Source organism: Podarcis filfolensis (assembly GCF_964270895.1).
Source record: "Podarcis filfolensis genome assembly, chromosome: 15".
NCBI lineage: Eukaryota > Metazoa > Chordata > Lepidosauria > Squamata > Lacertidae > Podarcis > Podarcis filfolensis.
In genome coordinates this window covers 38,241,719-38,258,026 of record NC_139618.1, presented here as the reverse complement: position 1 = coordinate 38,258,026, position 16,308 = coordinate 38,241,719, and the positions used below count along the sequence as shown (strand labels likewise).

Below are 16,308 nucleotides of genomic sequence, written 5' to 3'. Positions count from 1 at the left end.
ACACATACAGTAGCAACTGGATTCCTGTATATTAACTTAACCCAAATAACAAAAGTAGGTGCCAGTCCCAGTTCTGCTTAATTTGAACCTGTTATTCCCAGTTGACTCAGTCAAATGCCTTTTCAGCAGCAATAAATACTAAGCCAAGTGGATCCTGTTTATTATTACAGGCAACTCCTGATTTACGCGGGTCCAACTGACATGCAACTGCGACTGCATGCACTGTGCCAAATCCAGAAGTGACTTTAAAAATGGCCCTCAAAGAGCCCAGAAAGTGCAAAAAGTCACAAAAACAGTGCCTAGCAATCCCACGATACTTTGCAAGTGCAACCCCAGAAGCCCTTGCACTGACCGTTGAGGCTGACCATTGAGGCTGGATTTTCCAGACTGATAATGCTTTCCTTTTTCCCATTTATTTTTTTATTTGCATTTTCAAAAACAGGAACAGAGCATATTTAACCCCCTCCCCCTCCCCCTCCCCTCCTCCTGTCCCACTTACAACTTTGTACCAAATACAGCATGTATACATATACCATATGACTTCCCTTCCACCCTTTTCCTGGTTCCTTTGCTTTTCTACCACTCCGCATAATCCACATCTTTTTAATCATCCAATTTGTTACCTATTAAAAACTCTATCTATTTCAACTCCGCTGGATTTACGTGAGACCTGCTAAGCTATGTATTTGTTTATGATGGTTTTTAAAATATTCAATAAACATTTTCCCTTCCTCCTTGTATTCTTTATCTTTTTCTCTTATCCTGTTCATCAAACCAGCCAGTTCAGCATATTCAAACATTTTATACTGCCATTCTTCCTTAGAGGGTACTATACTCGTTCTCCACTTTTGTGCCAATAAGGTTCTAGCTGCAGTATAGTAATAAACCCTTTTGGTTTTGGGGGGACCTTCGTTGTTACCATTCCTAAGAGAAAAATCTCAGGTGTTTTAGGGAAAGTTTTTTTTAATATCTTTTTTAATTCATTATATATCATTTCCCAACATTCCTTAATTATTTTACAGGACCACCACATGTGAAAAAAGATCACTCATTTTCATTACACTTCCAACATATACCTTTTTCTTTTTTATACATTTTTGCCAATCTGGTGAGTGTTAAATACGGATAATGCTTTCCAATGCTCTTTAAAAAACAAAACTTTGACATTTAAGTTCCAGCTTTAACTGACATATTTTGGTAGCCCATTAACTCATGTTCATTCTGCTCATTAAAAAAAATTATGAACTAATGTTTCCCAAATGACTTTGTGGTTCTAAAGTTTCTAATAACTTATAAAACATTTAAACATTTAAAACATTTTTTAAATAGCACTTAACAGTAATATCTGGGATTCTAGTTGCTTTTACAGGTTTTTAGCCACTTTTACATGGCGCTGTGGTCTAAACCACTGAGTCTCTTCGGCTTGCTGATCGGAAGGTCAGCTGTTTGAATCTACACGACAGTGGTGAGTTCATGTTGCTCTGTCCCAGCTTCTGCCAACCTAGCAGTTTGAAAGCATACCAGCACAAGTAGATAAATAGGTATTGCTGTGGCAGGAAGGTAAATGGCATTTCCGTGCGCTCTGTTTTCCGTCACGGTGTCCTGTTGCACCAGAAGTGGTTTAGTCATGCTGGCCACATGACCCGGAAAGTTGTCTGTGGACAAATGCCGGCTCCCTCAGCCTGAAAGCGAGATGAGCGCCACAACCCCATAGCCGCCTTTGACTGGACTTAACCATCCAGAGGTCCTTTAGCTTTTTTTGCATGTAAAGGTAAAGATACCCCTGACCATTAGGTCCAGTCACGAACGACTCTGGGGTTACGACGCTCATCTCGCTCTATAGGCCGAGGGAGCTGGCGTTTATCCGCAGACAGCTTCCGGGTCATATGACCAGTGTCACCCGTGTCCCTTCTTTCCTTTTACCTTAAGGTCCATAAATAGCAACACCCTAGTGGTCCCGGGCCCTAAGGAAGTCAGATTAGTCTCAACCAGAGCCAGGGCCTTTTCAACACTGGCTCCAGCCTGGTGGAACGCTCTGTCTCATGAGACCAGGGCCCTGCAGGATCTGATTTCTTTCCGCAGGGCCTGTAAGACAGAGTTGTTCCGCCTGGCCTTTGGCTTGGAATCAATTTGATTCCTTCCGCCTCTTTCTCTTTTCCTTTCTCCTTCTGTGTTGGAACTCCTATTTGGGGACTTCCCTGGCTTTTTTCTGGCCCATGTAGGACCAGTCTGGATAGTTAGCCTTGGTGGAGACTTGACGTTTTTATCCCCAAAAAAGTTTTTTATTGAGTTTCCACTGAAATGAGGCTGCATTTTAATGTTTTAATGTTGTATTTTAATCTTGTTTTTTAAGCAATATTTCAATCAATTGTTTTTATATTTGGTGTTAGCCGCCCTGAGCCCAGTCTTGGCTGGGGAGGGTGGGGTATAAATAAAAATTATTATTATTATTATTATTATTATTATTATTATTATTATTACATGTAACAGTAGCTAAAAACAAGCAAAAGGTCTTTAGAAGTATGTCTGTAGGAGGGAAAATATTATATAGAAAAGGCACTAAGTATCATGAAGATAGCTGTTCCACCAGCATTTTCTTCAAGCAGAAACAAATCAAAGAAAGGACTAGTTGATAACGCCACAAATTATTGTTAAATGCTGCTTGCTTGGGTATATACACCCCCAAACCTAAAGGAATATATGCCAGAAACATAGGCTCAGATTATTTGGGGGTGGTTCAGAAAGATGGCTGGTCTAGCTAATGTGCAACAAACAAACAAGCAAACAAACAACCCTGACAACAAAAAGTTAGAAATGTGATCTGTTTTTGCAGCTGCTTCTGTTCTAAAGCAGAAGCCAGGAACTTCCATCCCATGGGTCTAATTAGGTCCACCAGACCTCCGCATTTGGCCTGCAATGCTAATTTGGCCAAGCCACCCCCACTTGCTTTACAAGTAAAGGCACAGCCACAGCTGGGCAAAAAGGGGGCTTGCAGGCATGATCTGCAGGTGTATCTGACTTTAATTCTGCACGTGCTCAGTAAACAGACAGCTGCCACCATATGAGCCAAGGTTACTTACCTCTGTGCAATTAGGATAATCCCTCAGGCTCTCCCCTCTGCAAGACCCTAAACCCTTAAGAACCAGTTAGCTGTGGGGTTTCCCTTAAAGTTCTGAATTTCCCAATATTGTACAGTACGTTCCTTGTCTGTTTATGTTCTTTTATGTTAGGGCCTCTCTGCACTTGCCACTTATAGTCATATACAGTGGCACCTTGGGTTAAGAACTTAATTCGTTCTGGAGGTCCGTTCTTAACCTGAAACTGTTCTTAACCTGAAGCACCACCGGAGCATGATTTCTGCTCTCATCCTGAAGCAAAAGTTCTTAACCCGAGGTACTATTTCTGGGTTAGCGGAGTCTGTAACCTGAAGCGTATGTAACCTGAAGCAAATGTAACCCGAGATACCACTGTAGTTGCTTGCTTGATCTGACATTTTTAAGAATGAATTTGCTGCCAATGATCTGCCCCTTTGGCTGCATGTTGCTGTTATCAGAGAATGAGCAGACATATAGTGGGCAGGGTTGAAGGGGGGGGTCAAATATCTGTTACTATTTTTGCAGTGCAGTTTGTGCTGATTGGAGCCGGTCATAGTGAAAGGAGCTGAGTCATCCACAGATAATTTGCTCCTAGGGTCACTCTGGAGAAGGTGTGTGCGGAGAACACTTAATTGTTCTGTGCGCTTCAAAGCTAAGTATTTAGGAACACTGGAAACACAAGGTGCTTCAATTTCAAGAGCATGGTGTGCAAGTTCTGTTGTGTACTATGGAACATTGGGGGGACGGGACCACAACTTAAGTCACTCTGAAACAAGATACAGTCATACCTCATGTTACAGACGCTTCAGGTTACGTGTTTTTGGGTTGTGGACTGCAGGAAACCTGGAAGTACCGGAATGGGTTACTTCCGGGCTTTGCTGCTCGCGCATGCGCAGAAGCGCCAAATTGCACCGGCGCAGACATCCAAGGTTCCACTGTATTGGGCACTCCAAATCATTTGCCCACATATGTGTACAGAAAATAGTAGAAATAGATCTATTTAAAGGATACTTGCAAAACCATACTGAAAAATCAGAACTCCTATTAGAATAAACAAGTTCCGTTTTAAATACTGAAATACTAAAAAAAGATGGATAACAATGTGTAATAGAAAAAGAAGCATGAAATTAGGTTAAAGGTGTGTGAAAGAAAGTAATAGAAGTGGAAAGAAATTGCAATTGAGTAGATTGGAAGTCTAACACAAAGCTGGGGTGAGGGGTGGTGGATGGTGATGGGAAAAGGAATTATCTGTGGGACTGAATGTAGGTATGTTTGTATATATTGAAGGATTGTATGAAATGTATGTTTGTATGCTTGTATATTTGCAATATGTGTGTATTTTATAATAAAAATTTAAACAAACAAAAAAGATCTACATCGATTGTTGCAATGCATCCTTAATTTCCCCAGAATGGCTGGAGAAACCCAACCAGATGGGAGGGGTATAAATTATTATTATTATTATTATTATTATTATTATACAGTTGTTGTTTTGTTGTTGTTGTTGTTGTTGTTCAATGTGTGGCCCATGGATTCTATGTGGAAATATTCTTGTGGCCCACTTTTTTTGAAAAATTGGCTGTTCTACATCCAAGTGTTCATAGCAGACCAGCTTTTTTCAGCTGGTCCACATCACCCCCTGGTGTTCAGAGTGCTAATTACAGTGAAATGTGAACCCAATGGGATTTATTCCCAGCTAAGTGCATATCAGATTGCACCCTTAAACATTTTAAATATATTGATAGCTTCTTTAACTGAACTGTTTGGAGTTGCAAGATTTAATTAAATACTTTGATTCCACATGATTAATGGACACCAAAAACATTCAGCAAATATTTTTATTTCCTCTGCTGATTATACGTATTCTGCTGTTCTAGACCTTTGTATTTGAAGATACATTAATTCTGCCAACATCATGTATCAAAGGACAAGTTTCTCAAATATGCACAGCTCTCATTTCTCAATTATTCCTTGACTGCTTTGAAGTCAGTATGTGAACAGGATTTGTGGGAAGAAATTGATAAGATGATCCACAAAAATGGTCCACAAAACAATTCTATTCAGTCTCAGCCTCTATTATAGAAAACTTGATGAAAATTGTTCATAAATGGTTCCTCCCTCAGTGTTGGAAGTACAGGGATCAATCAGTTAGTAACCTAAGGGTTAATTCTGTTTACATTCAGCCAACTGAAGTGGGGGTGAAGGTGTTGCCTAGCAACCACTCAGAATGACATGATCCTTGCTGGGATAACTTGTGCTCTGATTGGCTCTGTATACCTGAGAGAGTTTCTCCACTGTATGAGTAGGTATATGTTGCTCTGCTGTAGACAAGGCCTGAACTGCTAAGAAAGACAAAACATTTCTGTTTGTTTCTTCTCATATTATCTACCCTTTTTGTTCAGTTTACGCAATAAAGTATGGTCAATTTCTTTTCTCTCTGGATTCCATCTGCTTTATTCAAGTCACCCTGTTAACAATCAGTTTGATTTGGGTACTGAAAACAAGCCTCCAATCCCAGAATGTGCTCACAGAGAACCCCCGTTTTCTAATTCTAACTGTATGCCTTTTGCACTGGATGGTAGATCTTGTGGTTCTACTAAAAAAAATCCCCCCAAAATAAGGTAGATCCAGGAAGGCTGATGTTAAGTTGTGGGTGAACATATCAGATGACACAGCGATTCTTCAAACAGCTCTTGTTTATTCACAGGCCAGAACAGAACTGAACTGAAGGGTTCAGCCAACCTGCTTATATAGAGCTCCACTAGAATGCAACAGTAACCATTTTCTGTAACTATCCAATCACTGAACATCACTTTTGATCCCTTATTTGCATATGTGGACCTGAACTATCTACAGTATCCCCCTGCTGGCCCAGGGTGAGAACTTCAGTACATAACACCCCTCCCCACCGAGATAAGGTGTTAGTTACAATCGTAATGGTTTCCTTATATACAGCACTACACGTAATGGTTCAGTTAGGCACAAAAGCATATCAATTACATTTCACCTACTTCCATTAGACCGACAGTATTACATGTCCAACAACATAGTCCTTTAAATAAGTTGGGCACTTGGAAACTCTGCCAGACCGCCAGGGAGCGGTACCCAGGTCCGGAGGGCCACCCGATTCTTGCTGAGGCTGTGGCGCGACCCTAGGTGGCATTGAAACCAAGTCCCCTAGATCCGCTGCTGTGGGTGGAACCTCCGCAAGTGGAGTTGATGGAATGTCAGGCACGGCAGTGGTCTGAGTCTGTGGTAAGTCTGGCAGACCCTCTGAAGTGGCTTGGTTCGGCTCCACGCCAGCAGTTTGTGAGAGAGGTGTAGGTGGAGCCTCACCATCTGTAAGTGTCTCTTCCGGAGCCATGAGCACAGTTGGGGGCACCACGGTAGTGTCCAAGTCCCCAACCCTGCGCCTAAGCTGGTCTATGTGCCGGTGCCACAAGCGTCTGTCTTCGAGTGCCACCTGGTACGAGTGAGGTCCAGTGACTCCCACTACTGTGGCTGGCACCCAAGGAATGTCCCCCACAAAATTCCGGGCAAAACCTGGTTTCCTGGAACAAAGGACCGTGGCGCGTTGGCACAGCCTGGGGGTTCGGCCACGGCAAAGTCCAGGTGCAGCCGGTCAAGCGGAGATCTGAGGTGGCAGCCCATAAGCAGTTCGGCAGGACTCCGCCCTGTGGCCGCATGAGGGATGATGTGTTGCATGAACAAGTATTCGGCAACCCGCTCATGCCAGTCTCCCCGGTCCAGGCGCGCCAGTGCCTCTTTTGCCAAGCGCACCATTCTCTCCGCTCCACTAGAACGCAACAGTAACCCTTTTCTGTAACTATCCAATCACTGAACATCACTTTTGATCCCTTATTTGCATATGTGGACCTGAACTATCTACACTATCCCCCTGCTGGCCCAGGGTGAGAACTTCAGTACATAACAACTGAAGTCTGCCTGTGCGTGCTCCAATAATTACCAGATTAATCTGAGTTATGTAGAATTCTACCAGATCCCTACATGGAAACTTCGCAAAAACAATGGTAAGAAGCAGAGTAGAGCCACTACTTGCATGCAGAAGACCTCAGCTTCAATCCCTCAGCTTCAATCCCCAGCATCTTTGGGTAGGGCTGATAAAGAACCCATTCTGAAATCCTAGAGTGTGGCTGCCAGTGTGGACAACACAGAGCTAGATGGAACAATGGTCTGACTCCTGATAAGGCAGCTTCTTGCATTCCAAAGATATATGGGGCGGGCAATATTTTTATCAGTACTGCCAGTGTTCCTATTTCAGCAGCCACAGCCAGTGATGGTCCTCTGCCCTCTGCTTCCATCCTATTTTTAGAATGAACTATACAATCTGTACCAGAGAGAAGCTAACAGGGAAAGTAACACAAGTTTTGCTTGGAGCCTGTGGTCAGCTAGTGAGGCTTTTGGTGGTTGTTTTCTTTCTTTCTTTTTCCTTTTTCCACAGTAGGGGAGCGACCCCTGGGGAAAGTTTCCTGATGCATTTAGAACAGTGGCCGCAAAGTTGAGAGATGGTGTATGCTCAGACACAAAGGATTGGCTAAACTTGACATTGAAGGTTACCCCTCCTGCTGCTATATATTCTGAGAAGCACAGGCTTTTTGAGCTTAGAGACACCTGCTCTTCAAAAAGAACAGAGCCTCAGAGAAGCCTACCAGAAACCCTCTACAGAAGAGTAAGTTACTCCCATGTTTGCTAAGGGTGCCTTCAGATTGTCACTGGTTTGTGGGAGGGATTCAAGAGCATACTGTAAATTTAGGTTTGGGCCGTTAAGGTGAGTTAAAGTGCTCTGTTCCCCTAGCACAACAAATCCACTTTTAAAAGCAAGGGTTGGACTTTTTGCAGTTGGGAACTGGCAGGGAAAGGGTGGGATAAATGAATGATTAACGGGAAGCAAATCAGGATGGATGCAGGATGCATCATTTGTCATATGCCCTCCCTGCAAATAAATCAGGATGAATGCTTAATAAAACCGTATAATTTAACCTCTGCATAAGCTTTGTGCAAGTGAATCAGGGCAAATGCTTGACTTGTCTGGAGGAACCCTGAATCTTTGCACTGCTTAGAAGTAATTCTTTTGTACTGCAGTTCAGGGTCATGCCAGTCCATTTTTATTTACTTTTCATATGTTTAGATTCAGGATGCCAGACGCAAAGTGAGCTAATGATCTCATAGGATCCTAATGAGCAGTGGAAGCAAACAGAATAGCCTTGGCTTCTGCTTATGGGAGCCGCATTTCATTTGATAATGGAACAGATAAGCCCCTGTTAAGTTTCACCTATGAGGTCTTGGCTATAACACTGGGAAAGTTTTTAAATGGTTGCAAGTGCACATTAAAAAGAGAAAAATATCCTTAATAAAAGGCAAAAGATTTATACGATCTGAAGAGAAACAAGAGACAAGACTCTTTACAATACATATCCTGAAAATATTATTTTTTTCAACTTAAAACTGTTTTTATTCAATTGAGTAGTTTCAGATTCCTTTATTGGTTTATAGTCCTATTTAGACTACTCCAAAACAAAGTTTAACAATGTAAAAGTAAGACAAGGTAGCAGAAATAGAAACTAACTTAGACAAAGATAAACTACAAGTGAACAAATGTAGGATGCTGAAATTCCTATGCTTAGACATTAAAGGTGGAATGGTTCTTACCCTTAACAAATATTATGATGATTAAATTGATGATTAAATGCAGATCTGAGTAAAAATATGTAAAACCACAGTGAACTTAAAATTCTGAATCTCTTTCCCAGTTTTGACTAATAATTCCAGCTGCAGTGAGAAGATATATCATTATCATGTCTATTGCTTGCTAAATTTAATGATTTAACATGCCAAAATAACATGGCTAATGGATCTAATGGTAATGTTGTTGTTGTTTAGTCATTTAGTCGTGTCCGAATCTTTGTGACCCCATGGACCAGAGCACTAAAAAACAACAAAACTTCCCTCAAAGAGTTAGGGGAACTGCAGTTTGTTAAGGCTCTTTGTCCATGAAGTTTTCTTGGCAGGGATACTGGAGTTGCTTGCTGGTTCCTGCTCCAGGTGGATCACGTTTGGTCAAAACTCTCCACTATGACCTGTCCATCTTGGGTGGCCCTGCACGGCATAGCTCATAGCTTCCCTGAGTTATTCAAGCCCCTTTGCCACGGCAAGGCAGTGATCCATGAAGGGGCTAATGGTAATATAAAGTATTTTTTTCTGGGGGTAACTAATAGGTATGCAGTAGCAGTACCTCCCCCCCCACCCCAGTGTTAAAAGTGTGGCACTTACTGTGACAACTTTATGGTGGGTCCTAGCACCCTTTTTTTCTTTTTTTAAAAAAAGGAAAGGAAAAAACACTGGTAGTTTATCCAGTCATACCTTGCAGGTTGATCAACAGTCATTCCAGTGCTTCGTATATAATGGGTAGGCATTTCCAGTAATGTGAGCTATATCATTCAAGCAGAATTACACCAGTAATTGTCATTAAACCCCTACATAAATCCGATTTCATCTCTGTGCAGAATATTCTAAACATTTATTGCATAGGGAGTACAAGCAGACGGTTTGTATGGAGTCCAAGTGATTTTGGAAAACAAGGCATGATCTTGATCTTAGAGCTTCTCTGCAGAGAGGAATTAAAACAAACCAATTTGAACTGTACTAAAGAATAACTGAGCTACCAAAATGCTGGCTGACAAAATTCCTTTTGCTTGGATTTATACAACATCTGCCCCCATGGAAGGATGAGTCACAATAAATTTGGACAGTCTCCTTAGATTAATCCTAATCTTACGAAAATAAGACTTGCTTAACTTTATTATTTTACTGCCAATTTTATGCTTAGGTACCAGTGTGAAAGACTTCCTTCTTTAAGTCTTCAAGAAACACATTTCTGATGCATTTACACTGAAGTGTCGCCATATTGCACAAAGTGTTCTATATTTTCATCCCAACCTTCCTTCAAGGAGGTCAGGGTGGGGTACCTGGTTCACCCCAAACACACACACACAGATTTTTATCTCCACAACAACCCTGTGAGGTAAGTTTTACTAAGAGATGGTGAATTGACAAGGCCAAATTATAAGTGCTTATTTGAACATGGATTTCCACAGTCCCGGGCCAATATTCTAAATGCTAGACTACAAACTGTCTAAATCAAACTTAAAATATTTCCTGTTGTATTCTCACCTATTACCTATGATTTCCCCCACCCCATTACAGCATTATTCCTTTCGGGAACACAGCAATTAACCAGTTCATCACCACCAGTTTCTTAGGATCAACAGTCCAGAATAAACCAAAACAGAATGCAAAAAAAGTGTAACCACAGCTCAGCTATATAGAAAATAGCCAATAACCTCAGGCAGAGACGGTGGATAAATTTGATTCAGTTCGGATTTAAAGGTGAACCTTCCTAATTTCCACTTTTTGAAACAATACGCAAAGCAAAACACAGCCATCCTTTGAAATTTGAATCCTCCGAATTTTGCAATGCTGTTCTCCGGTCAAGTAACACGTACAAAAATAAATAGTGAAAATAACATTAAAGTGCATTATATTGGAGAAAACTGCTTTGCAAGAAGGGATACGTTATGCAGAATTGCATAGATAAATGTGTATATTAGAATAAATATTCACTAAAATTGCACTGGCAAGAGCCCCCCTGAACCTGCTCTTCTCTGTCATCATTGCAACCTGCCTTTCCACCTGCCTCTTGCGTGAGAACAAGGAGCAATGAATGCCATTGTCTGCTTGCTCATTGAGTCTCTACCTAGCAAGCAAACTGGGTGGCAGCCCTGACGAGGAAGAAAAGCAGCTGCGGTAGCGAGGGATTTGCATTTGAAAGAGAAACTACCTACCTCTTGCTGTTCTGGCTTCTGAGATTCAGAATATTTTTTTCTTGTTTTCCTCCTCCAAAAGCTAGGTGCGTCTTGTGGTCTGGTGCGCCTTATAGAGCGAAAAATACGGTAATTTGCACTTCTCAAGTGAAGCGGGGGAGCATCTGCTTTGCATGCAGAAGGTCCCAGGTTCAATCCTCAACAGTTCCAGGTAGCACTGGGAAAGAACTCTGCCTGAAACCCACAGAACCACTGCCAGTCAGTGCAGAAAGTATTTATTTTTTATTTTTTTATTTTTAGTGGTGGAGAAATAGGAACAACATTGCATATGTGGTGGAGGTGTGAGGAAATTAAGAAATTTTGGAAAGTAGTACATGAAGAACTAAAGAAGATGTTGAAAATATAAATAACAAAGAAACCAGAGACATATCTCCTTGGACTGATAGATGAAGAGATACCATGGAGGGGGGATGAATTTTTCTATATGCAAGTACAGTTGCTAGAATAGTGAATGCTGCTAGGTGGAAGTCACAAACTATACCCACAAAGGAGGAATGGATTTGTAAACTAAATGAATATTTAATTTTGGCAAAATTAACTGCTATAATAACAAATCAGTCGAATCAAAAATGAAAAAAAGAGTGGAAATGCTTTGATGAATATATGGCAAAATATTGTGCAAAAAAAGATATGCTAATATGCCTAGATTAAAATGTGAAGTACTGGATGGAAGAAAAAATAGTAAGGAAAGATAATAAGAATATATAGATGATTTGAGAAGATTGTGGAATCCAAAGATTACTGTAAATTGTATAATGTGGAGGAAAGTGAGTGGGGGTGGAAGGAAGTGGGAGGAAGGAGAAAAGAATAATATGATGAACTGAGGAAATATAAATGTAAATGTATGGGGGGATGGGGAAGAAATGGTGTTGGCTTTGGTACATCTGTATTGTAATGTAATATGTCAGTGCAGACAGTATTGAGCTAGATGTTCATACCCGGAGAACATATTGCCCAACACTCTGCAAAATCTAGAGCTGGCAGCTGCGCATTCACTCTGCTGCCTAGTTCAGCCGTGGCTGCTGCTTCCTATTTGTTGATCTGACGCTAATGGAGCAAACCTCTTTTCTCCTTTCCAAGACTTTACGATGCAGAGAAAACTGGCAGCAGCCGTCCTCTTTGCAGCCCTGTGCATTTGTCTCTGCCGGAAAGTGGGCGTCTCCCCATCTAAGCGGAACAAGAAGCCATACACCAAGCGGCCCAGCAGGACCACCTCGCCTGTCCAGAAATACCTGTGCCACGGGGGTCAAATGATTGACGGTGTGGAACTGCAGCCGAACGACACCGACTATTACAGGGATAATTGGAAGGATTTCCCAGACGGACTTTATTACCCCAACTGTTCCTTGTATCGGGAGCCTAACGTAAGCAAAGAAGCCCTGGTTGGCGAGTGTGTCAGTTTTGTAACGCCTTCAACCAAGCTGAACCTGTCTCTAGGAAAGGATGCGAATGACCCCAAACAGAGAGTGATGTGGTTCGTGATTAACCACTTGTGTGCCAACGAATCGTGCAGTCAGCCGTGTCCGCAGCGCTCTAACGCTGGAGCCCTCCGTTTTTCCAGTCAAGCCCTGATTATTGGCCTGCTTGGTCGCTCTGTTCTTCCCACAAAATAAAGTTGCAGGGTCCAGGCTCCTGATGTGGAAGATAGAGCTGTGTAGTTCCCTCTCCCCACCCCAGTCCAGATCTAGCACTTTGGATCGTCCCCAATCTGACCTGGGCTGACCCAAGTCTCACCCAGATACAGGACTGGAATCACTCCGGGGTGGGGAGTCCTAATGCTTAATTAGGGTTTCAAGTCCTTGAAACATTGCGTCTCCTCCCGCCCGCCCCTGCTGCGTTGATGAGGTTTTTAAAACCCTAATTTAAAAATATGATCTGTAGGGAGCTGGGGGAAGGAGGAGACACTGTGTCTCCTCCATCCTCCAACCACAGTGCAGAGAACCTTCTGCACATCAGCTGATGAGTGGAGGTTTCAATGCAGAGCTGGGAGCTGCTCCACCAGGGAATGTGCTGGAAGAGCAGAGCTTGGAGAGGCTGCCTGCCTCGCCTCCTTTCCTACAACTGTCTGTCTGCCTTTTGACAGCCCTGAATCACTCCAGCTGGACCGAGATGAGGCAATCCAGGGCTGTCCCAACAGCCAACCTAACCAAAGCCCAGATCCCCCAGAATTGGCATGATATGGTTCAGGACCTGGGCTTTGACCGGTTCTGTTGCTCAGCCCTTTTTGTTGTTTAGTCGTGTCCGACTCTTCGTGACCCCCTGGACCAGAGCACGCCAGGCACTTCTGTCTTCCACTGCCTCCCGCAGTTTAGTCCAACTCATGCTGGTAGCTTCGAGAACACTGTCCAGCCATCTTGTCCTCTGTCATCCCCTTCTCCTTGTGCCCTCCATCTTTCCCAACATCAGGGTCTTTTCCAGGGAGTCTTCTCTTCTCATGAGGTGGCCAAAGTACTGGAGCCTCAGCTTCAGGATCTGTCCTTCCAGTGAGCACTCAGGGCTGATTTCCTTAAGAATGGACATGTTTGATCTTCTTGCAGTCCATGGGACTCTCAAGAGTCTCCTCCAGCACCATAATTCAAAATTATTAATTGCTCAGCCCTAGTAGAAACCAAAGAGGAGACAAGCAGGCCGCAAAGGCTTCTGATAACCTTGCCATTTTCCATGCTTGAATTTCTACTGCGTCAGGCGCACCACTTATATTAGTTGTAGGTATGCATGAGTCAGATCTTTCCCCCGCCATCAGCTTTGCCATTATGCCCCGCACATTTGAAGGAAGTATGCAAATTGCTAGAGCATCACAGTGCTGAACTTCTGGCTTATTTGGAGCCACAACAGTCAAGGTTATTTGCATTTGGTCCTTGCTGAACAGAACAAGAAGCGCAGGGCCAGTTGGATGGCCCTTTGACTTTTGACATCTTCCCATGATGAGTGAGTGCATTCAGCACAGATGACAGATTTACAAAGGGCTGCTTGGAGCTGCTTACTATAAAACCATCATTCCCTGCAGTGCACACATTCCTTTTGCTGTGCTCTCTGAAAGGAGCTTTCAGCAATGTTCAGTGGTGTATATCATATACATGTATCTGCAATGATCCTTGATAGTGGTGTTTTTTTAAAAAAGCTATTCAAAGTCCATCATTGTCTGTATTTCCTGCTGTGAAATGTCAAAATTGCATTGGCCATCTGTTTTAGCATATCTTTTATGTATTTTAAGCATTCACTTACAGTAGAATTCAAGATTTGTGTATTACATACCTCCTTTTGTTCACAATTTATTTTACTGCCTTCTTTTTTCCCCTGCCTTCCCTCCAAAGAATACATTGCCCACCCTTTTTTATCCTCGCAACAAACCTGTGAGACAGGTTGAGAGATGGTGACTGGTCCAAGGTCAGCCCGTTTGTCAACCAAATAGTATGTGGAAAGATACACATACCAGAAGAAAGTGTGCATAAATGCATATATTAGTTTTAAAAAAAATTACAAAAATTAATTCATTTTTATTAGATTTTTTTCCTCTTATAACAATATCTATAATCATTACATTACATTCAAATTTCAATTTCCCCCTTTCCTGCTTACTTCCCTCAACTTCCATCCCTGATTTATTGCATCTCATATTACATTCTGCTGTTTGTATATACTTCTATGTTGTCGTACTGTTATGTTTCTTATTTTTCATAAATAAAGTTGCAAATGTTTATTTAAATCCTGCAGTGGTTCTATGTTTTTTTGTTGCTTCTGCAAATATGATGTAAAAGGTTCCCATTCTTTTTCAAAGTCACTATTGTCTTTTTCACGAAGTTTATCTGTTAACTTTGCCAACTCTGCGTAACAAAAATGAATTATATGATGGGGACATCGCTTGCAAAAATTTGTATACTGGGCAAAATAGCACACCAAAATATGTATATTGGAAGAAACATGCACAAAAATGCTGACAAATCTTCATGAGGACTTTTTTAAAAATCTCAAGCTTTTGTGGAGAACTGAGCTTAATGAGAAACCAAAATGGAGTGATTCCTCCCCCTCCTAATTTGGGCACCTGTGGTAGAAAGGAGGGGGAGGAATGAACGCAGAAGCCTCAAGCAGAGACCTGAGAGGTCCACACACAAATGCACTTCCCTGTGCAAAACAGCAGATTATTTCCAGATGCATGTCTAATGCTTGCCTGGAACCTTTTAATATCAGTAATGGAAAGACCAGCCTCAATTTTCCATGCACTATATATTCGCTATCCTGCTGACCCCAGACTGCGCAGCAAGAATTAATCTTGCCTTTCTCATCAATCTCTTCTTCCCCAGCCAATACTTTCCTTCCCATTAACCTGAGCCACTTCTCTTAAGTAATCGCCAGATCAGCCTCCATTAGCAGAACCACAAAGAAAGAAATCGAGTCCCCACCCCAAGGCATATGACTGGGCTTTGGCACGGCTCCCGTTCATTTTATTTGGAATTGCTCAGAAGCAACTGCTGGTGGGGTGTGGCTTGTTTGTTTACTTTGCTTAAATGTATAGCCCCATTCAAAAAAAACCAAACTGAACACGCAGCCTGGCAAGACCTGCTGCGGGGAGGCCCTGTGAGATCTGCTGCCATTGCAAGGCCCAGCAAAGCCCACAAATGTGTATGCTGTATGTTCATGAAAATAATATTCAAAATTGTGTTGCATTAGGGGGAATTGGTTTGCAAAAAATGTGGATATTAGGAGAAATTTGCACTTAAATCCTGATTACTTTTAATGAGGACTGGAAAAAGGAGAAATCTGCCTGCTCACCGTGGGTTTTGCCTCTCCCACTCTTCAGAGGTTTGTTAAGGTAAAGGTAGAGGTACCCCTGCCCGTACGGGCCAGTCTTGCCAGACTCTAGGGTTGTGCGCTCATCTCACTCTATAGGCCAGGAGCCAGCGCTGTCCGCAGACACTTCCGGGTCACGTGGCCAGCGTGACAAGCTGCATCTGGCGAGCCAGTGCAGCACACGGAACGCCGTTTACCTTCCTGCTATAAAGCGGTACCTATTTATCTACTTGCACCCGGGGGTGCTTTCGAACTGCTAGGTTGGCAGGCGCTTTGACTGAATGACGGGAGCGCACCCCACTGCGGGGATTCGAACCGCCGACCATGCGATCGGCAAGTCCTAAGCGCTGAGGCTTTTACCCACAGCGCCACCCGCGTCCCTCAGAGGTTTGTTATTGCAAGTCAATTTGTGGTATTCAATTTTTCCCCTCATCCAGTTGCTCCTCACGACGTTCTGTTCCTTTAGGCTTCCCAAGCTCAGACCCACAGAGAGGGTCTGCACCACTAATTATACAGGCACACAA

At 42.6% G+C, this 16,308-nt stretch overlaps 1 protein-coding gene across 5 annotated transcripts in view; it reads left to right on the top strand.

Moving 5' to 3' along the window:
* PRND (prion like protein doppel) overlaps positions 1–16,308 on the top strand; it is a 19,758-nt gene extending 3,450 nt beyond the window's left edge. The window contains exons 2-4 of one of the 5 annotated variants that reach the window (XR_014542142.1): positions 7,558–7,785; positions 12,077–15,796; positions 16,172–16,308. Coding sequence is in view for 3 of the 5 variants with exons in the window: in XM_083589168.1 (XP_083445294.1) it covers positions 12,085–12,609 (525 nt within the window). In the remaining 2 variants the exon portion in view is untranslated. Of the gene's footprint in view, positions 1–7,440; positions 7,786–12,076; positions 15,797–16,171 lie in introns of those variants that run through there. The other 4 variants (XR_014542143.1, XM_083589168.1, XM_083589167.1 and 1 more) reach the window with 4 other exon arrangements.